Source organism: Sarcophilus harrisii, chromosome 4 (genome assembly GCF_902635505.1).
Source record: "Sarcophilus harrisii chromosome 4, mSarHar1.11, whole genome shotgun sequence".
NCBI lineage: Eukaryota > Metazoa > Chordata > Mammalia > Dasyuromorphia > Dasyuridae > Sarcophilus > Sarcophilus harrisii.
Window position 1 is genome coordinate 424,621,832 of NC_045429.1, and position 14,473 is coordinate 424,636,304.

A 14,473-nucleotide genomic window follows, 5' to 3' on the forward strand; every position below is an offset into this window, starting at 1 on the left:
GTTCTCCTAGTCGGTTTCTCGTCTCTTAAATGGGCCTAATAAAGCACCCAACTCACAGGGTCATTGTAAGGATCAAAAGAACGTGCAAAGAGCTGTGCCAACTTTAAAGTGCCACATAAATGCCCATTATTAAGCAATCAAAACGCAATTACTAAATTTCCACAGCGTTCTAGTATTGGAGGTAAGAAAGCGAAATAGTCCTTGTTGCCTTCAAGGAATTTCCATTTTGTTGGGGGAGATCTTATGGACTCGCAAAAAGCAAATCCAAAGGATACGTGAGTGGGTATGAAGCGAAAACTCGGGAGGAGTGGAAGCCCTTTGGTCTGCAAAGGCCTCCAGCGCCGAGCGCCTAACGCATAGTAGGCGCGCTAAATGACGGCGGGGGAACAGCACGGAGACAGAACGGCTGGGCTGGCGCCCAGGGCGGCGAGCAGGAGCTCCGGACTGCGAGCGACTGCCGCCGTTTGATCCCAGCAGGAGCCCGGGCCCCAGCGGCCGGTGCAGCGCCGGTCCGGAGGCCGCGGTTCCCTTCTCTCCACGCCCGGCGCGGGGCGGGGTCTGTGGCGGCTCTCCAGCCGGACTGGCCGCCAGGGACTTGCGTGAGCTGCTTCCCGGCCGCCCCCAGCATGGCGCAGGCCCGCGTGCTCCTGCTCCTTTCGGGGCGCCCGGAACCCGCGGGCTTCGCGCGGAGCGTGTGCGGCCGCCTGGGCCTGGGCGCCGGCCCGGGCCCCTGGCAAGTCTACTGCGGCCTGCAGCCGGGGCGGCTGCTGCTCTCGGACAGCTCCTTACCCGGCGCCGCGGCGCAGCTCCCGCTGCAGGTCCGACCGCCCGGTTTCTAGGGTCAGAGAGGGAGGGGCGGAAAAGAGCTAGGGGTCCCGAGCCAAGGGGAGGGACCCAGGGTGCGTGGGAGAAGAAGGGGAGAGATCCCGCGTGGGAAAGGGTGTCCGGCAAGGGGAAGAGGCTCCGAGAGGGACCCGGAGCCTGGAGGGAGCCTGGAGAGAGCCCCGATCCCTATGAGCTTCCAACTCAGTGACCCCGGCTTCCTCCCTACCTCCTCCAGCGCCCCCCGTTTTGCCCCTTCTCGGCCCTGGAGCAGCAGCCCCCCGGAGCTTCATTGCCGCAGCAGCCGCCGGACCGCGGAGTGGACTTGGCCGTGGCCGTCATCCTGCAGTCCCGGGACCAGACCGTGCTCCTGACCCGGAGGGCCTCGAGCATGCACACGGCCCCCAATCTCTGGGTCCCTCCAGGTGAACCCCCGGGTACCTGGCACCCCGAGCCTTTCCTACCCCCCGCTCAGGAGGGGAGGCCGGGAGTCTCTCCCCAGATCCTCGGGCGGTCCGGTCCTTTCCCAACACGTTTCAGGGGCTTGGATGCCCCAGCACAGGGGCCAGGACGGGTGAGGAAGCGGAAGGCAGGTTAAGGGCAGGGGCCCCGACTCCTCTGTAGCTGCAGGATTTCGGGCTCCCAGTGCGCGGGGGGGAAGAGGGGATAGTGAAAGGGCCCCCCCCGGGGCCAGGGCCCGCAATCACCACTCCCTTGTTATTGTAGGTGGACACGTGGAACTGGATGAGGAGGTAACTACAGCTGTGAAACCGGGACCTTGGAGGGATGAAGGAATGCCTCCCATCCTGGATCACCCCCGGCCTCCAACTGTATTAGAGGGGGGAGGAGAAGGGGAACCTGGGGGGGAAGCAACCTGCCAGCAGATGTCAACTCTGGCAGGCCCCTGAGCCTGCTTTCTCTGCCCTCCAGCTGCTGGATGCCGGACTCCGGGAGCTAAGGGAGGAGACAGGGCTACAGCTGCCCCAAGGCCAGTACTCCTGGTTGCCTCTGGGACTGTGGGAGGTGAGTGAATCCGTTCAGCCCTCTGCCCAGGGAACAGTGCCGGTGCCCCCTACCCCATTTAAAGGCCCCAGACTACAGCCCAGGTGTCTCATCCTCCTGTAGCCTATGACCTTTTCTCTCCAACTTCCTCTCCCCTTTTACAATTTGACTACTGAAAGCACTGGGGCTTCCTGGATCAGGAAATCTTCACCTGCTTTGTTTCCCCCCCCCCAGTCTGCCTACCCCCCCATGCTGAGCCAGGGCCACCCTAGACATCACCACATCGTCCTCTATGTACTGGTGACTTCCCAGGAAACAGAGAAGCAGCTACAGGTAGAGTTGACAGTGGGACAAGGAAATGGGGCTAAGAGTAATGGGGGAATAAAAGCCAAGGGAGCGGAGAAAAGCCCCCCACAAAAGCCCTCTGACACTTCTGGTGAGCCACTTGTGATCCAGGGCCCCTGAGATCAAGTGTCTGACCCCCAGGAACGGGTCCAACCAAACCAGGAAGAGGTCAGTGCCTACGTCTGGCTGAAGCCCCATGTACTGGCGGCAGTGGCGGCCTCCGAAGAGGGACCAGATGCACCCGAACCTCTCCCTGCAAACCTGCCACCCTGTGTTCAGTAAGTAGGGGTCGTTCCCACCTCTCTGTGGTCCCTCGGCTACCAAGACGGATGGTGATTCTGGGAGTCCCAGATGCTGACCCCTGCCCCTTGTCCCCCAGGATCGTGGAGCTACAGGGGGACATGACCCAGAACTTGGACCTGCCTACATCCACCCTGCTCCGGAAGTCTCTGAGCACGAGGGAGGACGAGGAGAGGGTCAGCACAGGAACAAAATTTGCCCTTGGCCTATGGCTACAGCATCTGAAGAGGTGCGCAGGTCTCCATTGTTCATTAGTGTCTGAACTAGAGTGGGCAGAGGGGAAGGAGCTCTGACCTTAGGGCAGAGACTTGTGATTCTAACACCTGCTAACATCATCCTCAGCTTTATCAGCTCATCATCAGTCCTTTTTGTCCTGTCATCCCGACCATAGATCCCCAAAGAATCCCACCCACGTCTCCCCGAAGCCAGAACCAGAGTGAAACTGGGACACTGGATGCCAACCCTCCCCACAACGACGAAAAGAGGCAAAGTTCCATCTCTCAAATACAGACATCTGGAAAGCCACACAGATGAGTCATTCCATTTCCCCATGGACGTACATTGGATTCACAACCTTTATTGTTGGTGAGAACATTGCTACAATTTTGGAAATATGAAATTAAATTAAAAGAAAGGTTCATAAAAGAGGGAAAGGTGAATTTAGGGGAGGGGGACTGAATGCCCCCTCCCAAAAGGTGCAGAATGAGTTCCATGACCATAACTCTAAAACTATGGTTCCCAGTGGAAACTCAGACCCCAGGATAGGGAGACCTTGGGGAATCATCATCAACTTAAATATATATATATTTATATTTTTTATTATTTATATATAAATAGAGAGCCAGGCAACAGGACAAAACTACCTCATCTCCCATCCCAAACTTTAGAGAGGCAGAGGAGGTAGATCTCCTCATCCCATCCTCAGTCAGACTGAGAATGGGGTAAGGGTCATCATCTTTGGAGTTTTTTTGGTTTTTCTCATTTATGTACAAAAAGCTGCAACTGAAAATAGAGATCTCAAGCCCTGTCTTTTTCTCTCCATTTGTCTGTCCCATATGTGGAAGGGGAACAAATGGACATAGAAGAACTATCAGGTGTTTTAAAGGGAACCAATTGACATCTCTTATCATCCACACATTCCCCTTCCCACTCCAGCTGCTTCAGAGTTAGACCTGAGGCATGGAGCGATTGGGGAAAGGAAGAAAAGAATGGAAAATCTTGTAGGCCCAACTTTTAGGCACAATTCTTACATCTCCCTGCCCCTTCTTGGCTTACATGTCTCCATCTGAAGAGCATTTCCAAAAATAAACCCAAAATGTCTTTTTTAAAGAGGTTAAATATTAACCCTTTGGGTGCTAGTCCGGGCAGAGAGGGGGCCAGGAACGTGTGTCCATAAGTTTCTGTTTGTAGCCTCTGGCCACAAACCCCAAGGGAATCAGTTGTTGGGGCTGAGGGACAGGGCTCCCCTGCAGTCCCCACTTGGTGCCAGAAGTGGGTGAGGAGGTCCAGAATCTTGGAGTTTCAGTCCAGGGAGATAATGTCTGGCCGACAACCAGTCAGAGAAGAACCTGGAGGCAGGGGTCCCCCATGTCCGTCTCTCAGGGCCCCTCCAGGGGCCACAATGCTGCTGACGCGGCCAGGAGGCGGTGCTGGGGGAGATCCTCGGTGAGAGCTCCCCAGAACGGGAGCCAGTGGACCCAAGAAGTGGGAAGGGGTGCCCCGGTACTGGAAGAAATGGCCCAGGGTATCCTGCTCGTCTATTGAGGTGATGACCGAAGGACTGTAGTGCTGAGGGAGAATCGGGGAAGAAAATATTTAAGACTTTAGTTTTTCCCCCAACCTCCTATCCCTCAAACACTTCCCACGTACTCCCTGCACATCTTATAGAGATCCCAGAGAAGGGTGTCTATTCCACTGGAGGGTTTTTCTCTGAAAAGACCGGCTCACCATGCGTGTGAAAGCATTTCTCCCCAGCTAGAGACATCCCACCGCCTCTGTCCTCCTCCAGTGCTGTGGGCGTTCAGAATGAATGGAATGTCTGGGCATGAGAAGGGTGTGACCTGCTACGTGTGGGGGTGGAGCGATGGAAAGAACTCTGGGACCAAGTGCACTGGGATATCTAGGTTCTGGGTCCAGCCTCAGCAGCCACGTGACCTTCTAAGCCTCAGTTTCCTAATCTGTAAACTGAGGAATCTTTTCCAGCTCTAAAATCAAATCTGTCCCTTAAAATCCCAAAAGGAAATCAACTGTCTGGCCATCCCCTCGATCTCATCCCACACAGCAGCAAGAGTTAAAAAGAGCCCTTGTTCTTACAAGCAAACCTATGCAAAGCTACAGAGACTGGACACTTTGGTGGAAAGGGAAGGAATTCTTACCTGACTCTCATTCTGAAAGAAAGTAAATAAGTCCAAACCTGTGAGGAAATGGGAAAAAGAAAATTCAAAATCAGCCTGATTCTGCTACCTAAAACTTCCCCAGATGTGGGAATTCCCTGGGAAGTTGGAGGGGCAGGACATACAGGGATTGTTACCTAATCCCGCAGCAAAAAAGGGCAGGGGGGTTTCTTAAAGAGGGAGCAATATTGGGAACTAGGTCATACCCTGGATTTCAGCCCCCAGTGGAAAGGCTGGTGGGTACTCGGGAAGAGGGAGGCCAGATAGGAAGTCACTGCCCAGAGTGCCCATAGCTGGACTTCGGAGCACAGATGATGGCTGGTGATTGGTAGCCAGGACTCTATAAGAAGAGAGGAAGCTGTCAGCTGCTAGGAAATCTCCCTAAATTCCCCCTCTCCTTTGTGTTCCCATGCCAGCCCCAACCCCTAATCACCACACAGAAAAGCAGACATATCCTCAAGGGCCCCCTCTTCCCCACACCCCCACACATCCCTGGTGATCTTGGGAGGACTTCTTGCTCTAAACCCCGTTTCTCAATCCAGTTCTTTATACCCTTTGGTTCCAGGGGGACCAGGGATGGCCGCCGAGGTGACTGGGCAGTGCTTCTTAGGAGGGGGCAGATCTTCCTCATCTGAAGAGCTGTCAAGTGTCAAGTCAATAACTTCAATTTTCTTCTTGGTCTCAGGAGGCTTGCCCTCAGGGACAGGGCCAAAGGGGGGACCTGGAGAGAGTGGAAGGATGGGAATCACTAGTCCCTAACCGCAGGGAGAAATGGTCTAATATCATCTGACCCCTCACCACGTTTGGGAGTCATCCCATTTCTCACCATCTAAGCCATAGCCTGTCGTGGGGCAAACCTCTGGTGTCTCCTTCTTGGGCCTCATTGGGCACCAGGATCCATCTTCCATGAACTGGATCTCATCACAGTCAGTGCACGAATTCAGAATCTCCATGAATAATCTGGGAGAAGGAAGAAGGAGGTTATGGGAGGAGTCAGGAGAAGATCAGGGGATGTGGTTGTTCGAGAAAGCACATCAACCTAGGGCAACAGAAAAGCGGGGATTTAGGAGCAACGTGGACTACCTGCGGAGAGAGGGGCAGAAACGTGAGATCTCCAGGGTGAGTGGCTGGGCGGGAGTGTCCAGACCCATCAGTGCCCAGGCTCTCCGTGTCAAGGGAAAGAAGGGGGTTTATCTGGGCGTCCTGGACAAGTGGGAGCGGAAGTGGCCATACCCATCTATGACCAGGGATTCGTAGGGAGCCTTCTTGTCACACACAGGGCACGTCCACGTGGGCTTCTTCTCGTTCATCTGCAGGTAGAGGGCAGCATCGAAGCTCTGTAGGTGGGCACAGGTGAGGGCCCGGCACGGCACAGCCAGGCGCATCTTCCCTAACTGAGGAAAAGCAGGGCTTCTCAGCATGTTTCCTCTGCCCAGCCTTCCCCTTCCTGGGACACCTTATCCGGGAGCTCAGCTCAGCATTCTCCACCCCGTCCCCACCGTCCCCGGGCCCATCTCAATCTCTCCCTCCCGTACCCACCGGGCACATGAGCGACACCCGCAGGCTGGTGGTGGCCACCTCACTGTCAGGGTCGGCGGTCAACTTCTCCTTGACTGAAACGAGATCAGAACCAAGATGAGGGAGTCAAGGCGAGGGCATCCGATACAGCACGGAACGGGGCCGGGTGGGTAAGGGGCCCCCAGGAATGGCTGGGGATCAGTGAGAGAACGGGGCCTTTGTCTGGAAAAAACTTACTCAGTGCCCGAGAGTGGTCTGGGTTGCGGATGCCCTTTGCTCTCAGTTTCTGCAGCAGTGTCACCGAGGTCAGCTGCCTCACTAGGTACACCGACAGCGAATAATTCTGGGGAGAATGTCAGCATCTGTTCCCCGTTACTGTGTTACTTACTCCCCAGAGGCAGGGGGTTCTGCGAACCGATCCCCCTCCCCTGAAACAACCGTTGGACACCACACGCCCCACCGCTCCCTTGGCTTTTCCCACCCACACAGCTCACCCCCAGACCCACAGCTCACCCGTCCAAACTCAGATGACCAGTTGACCACAATAGTATTGGGGACAGTGGCTGAAAGTCGAACTAAGGATGTGATATTGATAGGTCGGCTGGGTCTTTTGGGTTCAGCCCCATTCTTGGTCGGGGGTAGATAACCCTAGAGAAAATGGGGAAGGTCAGGGCAGAGGCAGCCCTGGTCTCTATGCTGCAATTTAGAATTTGCACATATCTTATGCAAAACGACCTTGGGAGGCTAGTGTTATACATACACCCTTTGAGAGAATATTCCCATTTAGAATATTCATAAAGAATGAGGATGTAGGGATGGGACTATTTGGAAAAGGGTACCACCTGATAAGGGGATGTTGTAGGGATAAGTTATGGGGAAAGGGGCTGAGAAGGGGTCACTTACCGGCAGGGGACACAGTTTTCCATTAACCTTGACAAAGAGGTTAGGAGGAAAATAATCTTCCTGGGGGCAACTGGTCTCACAGAGACAGAACCTAATGAAAGATTTGGGGAGGGGGAGAGAAGTTACAGGAAGTTACTATCCAGAGTTCTAGCTCCTGTGGCTGCAAGTCTGCAGACAGAGGCAAAAATTAAGGGCCAAATCCAGGAATAAAACCTATTTCTTGCCTACAAAATTCAAAGGAGAAACTTCCTTCACTCCAAATTTAAGAATTATCTACCTCCAAAGAATGAAACTCTCCTGACAAAAAGCCTGGATGATGGCAAGCAACATCGGAGATGGATTATACAATGAGTAACATTTATAATAATACTTTTTGAAATGAATATATTTTTAACGTTAGAAAAAGTCACTCTACATATAGCACAAGCATTTTTTTTTTTTTTTTTTTTTTTGTGATAAATCAAGTTGCATGTGTCTCAGCAAAAAAGAAAAGCCGCTCTGAGGCTTCAAGCACGGGAAATAGAATTTTCAAAATTTCTCTGGGTCCTTTGTAACTCCTGTTTATAAACCATCACCACCACCACCCAGAGGGGACATGGACCAGTGTTTCCCAGTGAGAAGGATGTCTTCTGGGAGATGTCTCACCTGAGCTGGACCTGTACTGTATAGTCGCACTTGGCCCCAGGCAGAACATCCCTAAAGCAGAGAGAAGGAGAGATTTCAGAGGGTGGGGAACAGGAAGGAGATAATCTAGAGAGCTGGAAAGAAGCCTGAGGGATGGACATACAGATGGGAAAGAACTGATAGATGAGGGCAACAGATGGGAAGGCAAGCTGACTAAAGCCAATTTAGACAAAGATGGCAGATCAGATCAAGATGTGAGGCCCAAAGGCTAGGATTCAAAAACATGGCCAGGGACAAAGGAATCGGAGGGAGGAGGTCCGAGTACCTTGAGGAGAGGATCTGCTGCACTTGCTGTGGCGTCAATGCAAAAGTGAAATGAGCCTCCTCAAACCTCTGACTGTTTGTGGATGCTAGGTATACAGGGGAAGAGAGACACAGTTACTTGAGCAGGCCAAAGGACAGCCATGAATAGGTAGGTATCCTCCCCCCACTCCAAGGAAGCAAGCCTCCCCTGCCTGAGAACCAATGGTACTTTGGAACGGTAGGTTGCTGAGGTTCAGTTGTGCCATCTGTGTGACCCTGTGGACCAAGGTGTGACACTGGCCACGGGGTTTTCTTGGTAAAGATGCTAGGGTGGTTGCCATTTCCTTCTCCAGTAGGTTAAGGCAAACAGGGTTAAGTGACTTGCCCAGAGTCATACAACTAGTGAGAATCTAAGCTTGGATTTGCTCAGGGCCCAGCACTTAAATCCATCGAGCCGCTGACCAATAGATTGGTTCCTTATTTAGAAGGGGAATGTAAATGGAGAAGTACAGGGGAGGCGATCGGGAGTCTATTAGGTCAGCTTCCGTACCGAGAGTGGTGGGCCGGATGAGTTCCCCGTATATGTCATAGAAAGGGAGCGGCCTCATGGTGACATCAGGGTGGACTGGCTGGGGCAGGGAAGGATGTACATCAGCCTCACGTTTGGGCCCCCCCAAGAGAGGTCCTGAAGGCAGGAGGCTGGAAGGGGCAGGGGGCAGGGGGCCAGGAGGAACGATGGGCGGAGCTCCTGGGGGCAGAGTCAGCAGGGAGAGCTCGGAAGGGACAAGGGCCTTCCGGGGGAACCGGCGTCGGTAAAGTTCTTTGATCTTCATCTGGACGCTGGGGCCACAGCCAGACTTGAGAAGCTGCAGGGCCTTGGTCAGTAGTTCGTGTTTCCTCCCACTCTTGTTGCGTCCTGCAAAGCCCAGAAGCACCTGGAGCTCAGACACCCGGAAACTCATCACCATGTGCTGGGAAGAGAAGGCGCCACAGGTGAGCTGGGGGCAAGGATCCCAGTCTGAGATTAGCCACAGCTAGACTTCCCTGCCAAGGAGGGATGCCCATCCCAAGGAGTCCCTTCTGCTGAGGAATCATTGAGAAGAGCCCATCACAGGGAGCCGCCAGGTGGACAAGAACAACCCAAGTCAGGAGGGGGATTCCCGGCCTCAGCACTGCCCCCTGGTGGGACCCTGGGGGTCCCCCAAACCAGCAAGAGGAAAACGAGAGAAAAACAGAGAGAGAGAAAGAAGAGAGAGAGAGAGAGAGAGAAAAAAAAGAGGGCCGAACCTGTAATAAAGCTGACAAGAGGAAAAGGGGAAAATTTTGGGCCCCCACCCTTTAAAGGATTGGTTTCCCCCCCATTTTTCCCCCCCCAAAATTTCCCTGGGGCAACAGGCCAGGGTCGTTCCCCCTCCCCTTCCCCACCCCCCCTTTCCCTCCCTTTTAATTTAAACCCCCCCTAAAAAGGGGGCAGAAAAAGGGGGACAAAAGAAAAAAAAAAAAAAAAAAAAAATAAGAAGGGGGAAAAAAAACAAAAAAAAGGGAAGAAAAAAAAGGAAGAAGGAAAAAAGGAAAAAAAAAGGAAAAAGAAAAGGGGGAGGGGGGAAAAAAAGGGAAAGGGAGGAAAAGAAGGGGAAAGAAGGGGGGGGAAGGAGGGGGAAAGGGGGGAAAGGGGAAAAAAGGGAAGGAAAGAAGGGGGGGGAGAAAAAGGAAACGGGAAGGAAGGGGGGGGAAAGAAAAGGGGGAAAGGAATCCCAGATAGGGGCCCCAAGGGAAACAAATCTAAACCCACCCAACCCAGAGTTAAATCTTTTTAAAGGGAAAAAACTCAGAAAAACCGTCCAACTGGGATGCCCCAGGTTGGCTCCCCTTGGGTCAGAGTACTCCATTTGACATAAACTGGAACCTTCCTTTAATAAAGGGTAGAAGGGTTGGAGCGATTCCTGAAGAAAGGAGGAGGGGCTCCTCTCCCCTGCTGAGATCCAGATGGTAAAGCTCTGACCTGATCCCCCAGAGAGAAGGCTTAGGGATGGAGGAGGAAGAGGGAGGGGATAGCATCTAGGCAGAATGGAATGGGAAATCGCCTGACAGGGAGTACCAAAGACAGCGATAACCAGACCTAAAATGGGTCCCCAAACATTGCTTCATTCCAAAAGGAGAAGGGACAGCTCCTGGACAATATTAGGATCCATCAAGTGACAGAACATTTGGAAAGCATTTAGCAGTGCCTAGCACCTAGTAGGTGCTTCATCAGTGGTGTTCCCTTTTCCTTTCCAGTCTGCAGAAGGATTATTGATAAGTCCACAAGGGAATCTCGGCTGAGGCGCTGCCAGCCGTGAGTGAATGGCTGGGTCTCCTCATCCTTTATCCTTCACCTCGGAAGCTTTCCTTTCTTCCTTTCCTTCCTTCCCCCCCCCCACCCCCCAAAATTCACCCTTTTAAATTTTTCCCGCCCTTTTCCCCTTTTCCACCCACAACCCCCATGTCCCACCCCCTCTGGCCCTCCCCCCTTTCTTCCCCCCTGGCCCCCATTCCTTGCCTCCCCCCCCAATTTGCCCTTCCTACCCCCCTCTTCCATCCCAATTTCCCCTTCCTTTCCCCCCCCCCCCCCCTCCCCCTTCCATCCACCCCCACCCTTCCAGGTGGTCCCCCTCCATTCCATCCTCCTTCCCTTTCCCCCCACTCACTCTTTTGCCCTCCCCACCGCCTCAAACCGAACCTCTCCCTCCCCCAAACCCCATTTTTCCCCCCCGTGCCCTCCCCGGGCCCCCTGGCATCCTCCCCGGGAGGCCCCCCCGTTCCCGGGCCCAACCTCCCTCCGGTTCCCCCCCCAAAATCCATCCATCCTTTCAATTTCCCCAATTTCTTTCCCCTTTCCACCCCCCCCGTCCGGCCCCGGGTCCCGGGCCCCCTCCCCCCCCCCCCCTTTCCTTGGCCCCCCCCCCGGCCCCCCCCCGCCCCGGGGCCCGGGACCCCCCCCCGCCCCGCGTTGCCCCGGTCCCCTCCCTTCCCGCCCCCCTTTTCCTCCCCCCGGGCTCGGCCCCCCCTTTTCCCCTTGGGCCCCCCCGCTTCCCCGGGGGGCCGAGGCCCGCCCCGGGGGCCCCCGGGGTCCCCCCTTGGCCCCTGCCTCCATCTTGAGAATGCGGCGCGGGGCCCGGGGGCCCAGGGACCGGCGGTCCCACCCGGGGGCCGGCGAAAATCCCGCCCCGGGTCCGGCCTTCTCCTGGTCCTATTGCAGCCCCGCCCGTTCGACTCCGGCCAGGCCACGGCCTCGGCCTCCTCCCCCTCCCCCACCATTGGGGGCAGCCGGGAAATCGGCGTGGAGGGGAGGGGAAGGGGAGCTGGGGCTCCGGGCCCGTGGGGGGCCGGGGATCACGTCCCGGGCACCGCGAGGGTCCCTCGGGGGCGGAAGCTAGGGAAATGGCGGGGCGTTCCGGGGAAACCGGGACCCCGAGATGGGGGAATCCGCGGGGCCGGCGGGGGGGGGGGAAGCAGTGAAAACGATTTAAGTTGGGAGTCGGAAAGGGGGCGAGCGCTCTCCCTATCTTAAACTCCCCCTGGCCCCGGGGGGAATTGCCCTTGAGGGAGTTCTACTGCCCGTTTCCCCGTCCACCCCCACCTCCAAGTTCTCGTTCAGGGTCTGGCCGAGGACCCGAAACCTTGGAGCAAAAAGTTTGGTGCTGGGGGCGGGACTTACCAGCTCCGGCTCTAGGGAGGGGGGAGGGGGCCCCGGGGGCTCCGGGCGCGGGACCGGAAGGTGGGGTGGCCAGAGAGGGCAATCCACTGCGCTCCCGCGCTCCCGCGCTCCCGCCCGCTCGGATTGGGTCCGGCAGTTCGGACACGGTGCAAGGAAGCTCAGTCCGGTCCTAGATTCCGGCTGGGGCCGCCTCCTTGCCGCCCCCCTCCGGGGCAAACCCGTCCGGGCCCGGGAGAGGGGGCGGTGCTGAAGGCGGACCCCGGGGCCGGGCGAGGAGAGGGGGGGAATTAACCCCTTCTATTGACAAACCGAGAGTTAAGTCTAGGAGTCTTGAACCTGGGGCGTAGACGTTCTCCTCTTCCCTATCTCTTCCTCCCCTAAAACTCCCATCCCTTCGAGCTTCGTGGAAGGAGAATGATGAAGACTTGAAAACTGGGGTGGAGGAGAGGGTGCGCATCAAGTACAGCAAAGGTCACCTAAAAAGCTCCGGAAAGTCCCCATCCTCACACCCCCAGGCCATCCCACCTTCGGCTCCGCACACAGGGTTACTTACCTCGGATACAATGTATCAGTGGACTCATCCGCTTCATAGAAGCTCAGTTCTAGAGCCGCATGCTAATCCTAACACTTCATTTTACAGATAAGGAAACTGAGACCGGGGGGGCTATGATTTGCCCAAACTGCCAGATGTAGGAAGTCTCGGAAGCATCATTTGTGCACCATGCGGCCAAAGCCCCGTGTTCTTTTCTAGATAGCCCCATGTCCATCCTACTGAATACCTTTCCTGGAAAGAAGCCCAGAAAGCTTTAATTATAGGGGTATCTTGACTGCGCCTCCCCCAAATACATACCTTTCCGAGGTACTCACACCTCTTGGAGGATGGAGGAGGTGAGGTGAATGTAAGGAAAACTTAAACTAGTTGGGACCTCCCCATCCTCCCTTGCTGCCCAGGCTCTTCTTGACGGACAGATATCACTAACTAGCATCTTTCCTTATTGAAGCCTGTTTCTGACCTGACAAATAATTTATGGGCAGGCCTAAGAATTAGGTGGCTGGCTCTGTCAACTACCTCAGTCTAAAGGCCATCTTTGATGACCCTGTGTTCACATTATAGGTGGAGGGGAGTAGTAGTCCTTCTATTGTAGGACTGTAGAATTTCAAAGCTGGTCGGGACTACAGAATTTATCCTAGGCCAACTCCACCATATAGTTTATCCCAAAGAGGGATTTTTCCTAGCCACCATGTGGGATGCAAAGGAGTATCCTAGAGCTGATCTCCCTGTGGTGAAGGTTCAGTGGAACGTCAGGCTGGATTTGGAATCAGAGGACCTGAGTCTATTCTGTTCTATCTCTGTCACCACTATGTGATCTTCAGTGAGTCAGTTTATCTCTTTGGGCCCCAGTTTCCTCATCTGTTAGATGAAATTGACCTATTTGTCCCCTAAAAATCCACGGAATCATAATCTATTCTGACATGCCCACCTCCACTCCCCTATAGGATGGTAAGATAGACTGAGGACAATCTAGCTCATTAGATCCTAAGCAGCACGGGCTCAGGGGACAAGTTTTATATAAAGATAGGTGGCACAGTGGATAAAGTGATGGGCCTAGAGCCAGGACAACCCGAGTTCAAATTCTGCCTCATACATTTACTAAGTGACTTTGGGCAACTAAGTCTCTTCACCTCTGTCTGCTTCAGTGTCCCCATCTGGAAAATGGGGGTGGTGATAAAGGCATTTCCCTCTCAGGATTGTTGTGGATAAAATGAGATAATATTTCCAAAGTGCTTTATAAACCTTAAAGCACCATATAAGTGCTATTGTTAATAAATTTTGTGTGGTACCTAACACATTATGTGTTAGCCCTGAGGAAGTCCTCCTCCCTTTCCAGATTTTCAGGTTGTTTCCTTTTAATTCAATCCAATCCAGCCAGCCAGACTCAAACACCTCATAAACAGAGTCATGTCCTGCTGCTTCTTTCAGGGTAATTTGTCTCCAATCCACTGCTTTGAATCCAAGATCTCACATTCACCCCCAGTACAGACAACACTTCAACAACAATCAGCCAAGCAGACAGGGTGAGGACTGGGGTTGGTGTGCCTTCCATTGAGGAAAAAGTTTATTTATAAAATGAATTCCAGCATCCAAAAATCTTAGATGTTTATTTTAAAATAAAATGGTATTTTAGGTTTGGGATGTGGGGAGAACTAGCACCAGCCCTCCTCCTTTCCTCAAATCCCTGTATCCTGGACCAAGCTTTCCAGAAACCCTGGAGAGAGCCAGGAGATCTGATTTCTATTACCAGAGCTGTTCCTGATTCAATCAATCTATAAACCTTGCTCACACCCACGTCCCTAAAAAAAAAAAAAACCTTTACCTCCCCTTGCCTCAGTTTTTTTTTTTCCTCCTTTTCATTTGAACTCATGACATATAATGATGAATAAAAAACAAGCTTTTTTTCTGTTCTCAGCAAGCGCAAGAAATAGGAGAAATTCTGTCAGGATGACCACAAGTGAGCAGGCCCTTTAGGACATTCTTCTTAGAGATGTTTTACCTATCTTTTCCACT

General features: G+C 53.9%; 2 protein-coding genes across 2 annotated transcripts; one reads left to right on the forward strand and one right to left on the reverse strand.

Moving 5' to 3' along the window:
- Positions 1 to 574: 574 nt before the first annotated feature.
- NUDT17 (nudix hydrolase 17) lies at positions 575 to 3,107 on the forward strand. The gene is made up of 8 exons (XM_031967418.1): positions 575 to 818; positions 1,061 to 1,247; positions 1,549 to 1,574; positions 1,753 to 1,845; positions 2,059 to 2,157; positions 2,311 to 2,447; positions 2,549 to 2,698; positions 2,861 to 3,107. The coding sequence occupies exons 1-8, from the start codon at positions 627 to 629 to the stop codon at positions 2,907 to 2,909; spliced, it is 933 nt and encodes a 310-aa protein (XP_031823278.1). The 5' UTR covers positions 575 to 626; the 3' UTR covers positions 2,910 to 3,107.
- Positions 3,027 to 12,160, reverse strand: PIAS3 (protein inhibitor of activated STAT 3). The gene is made up of 14 exons (XM_031967416.1): positions 11,908 to 12,160; positions 8,761 to 9,181; positions 8,233 to 8,317; positions 7,929 to 7,979; positions 7,284 to 7,374; positions 6,894 to 7,028; positions 6,618 to 6,723; positions 6,402 to 6,475; positions 6,096 to 6,256; positions 5,689 to 5,822; positions 5,415 to 5,583; positions 5,069 to 5,202; positions 4,845 to 4,882; positions 3,027 to 4,257 (listed from the first exon to the last, which is right to left on the reverse strand). The coding sequence occupies exons 2-14, from the start codon at positions 9,176 to 9,178 to the stop codon at positions 3,991 to 3,993; spliced, it is 1,863 nt and encodes a 620-aa protein (XP_031823276.1). The 5' UTR covers positions 9,179 to 9,181; positions 11,908 to 12,160; the 3' UTR covers positions 3,027 to 3,990.
- Positions 12,161 to 14,473: the final 2,313 nt, after the last annotated feature.

Coding starts and splice junctions, on each gene's coding strand:
- NUDT17 (XM_031967418.1), top strand. CDS start 627: ATGGCGCAGGCCCGCGTGCTCCTGCTCCTTTCGGGGCGCCCGGAACCC. Junction 1,575..1,752: donor ACGTGGAACTGGATGAGGAG/GTAACTACAGCT, acceptor TCTGCCCTCCAG/CTGCTGGATGCCGGACTCCG. Junction 2,699..2,860: donor TGGCTACAGCATCTGAAGAG/GTGCGCAGGTCT, acceptor TCCCGACCATAG/ATCCCCAAAGAATCCCACCC.
- PIAS3 (XM_031967416.1), bottom strand. CDS start 9,178: ATGGTGATGAGTTTCCGGGTGTCTGAGCTCCAGGTGCTTCTGGGCTTT. Junction 6,476..6,617: donor AGACCACTCTCGGGCACTGA/GTAAGTTTTTTC, acceptor ATCTCGTTTCAG/TCAAGGAGAAGTTGACCGCC. Junction 4,883..5,068: donor ACTGGGGGCTGAAATCCAGG/GTATGACCTAGT, acceptor ATTTCCTCACAG/GTTTGGACTTATTTACTTTC.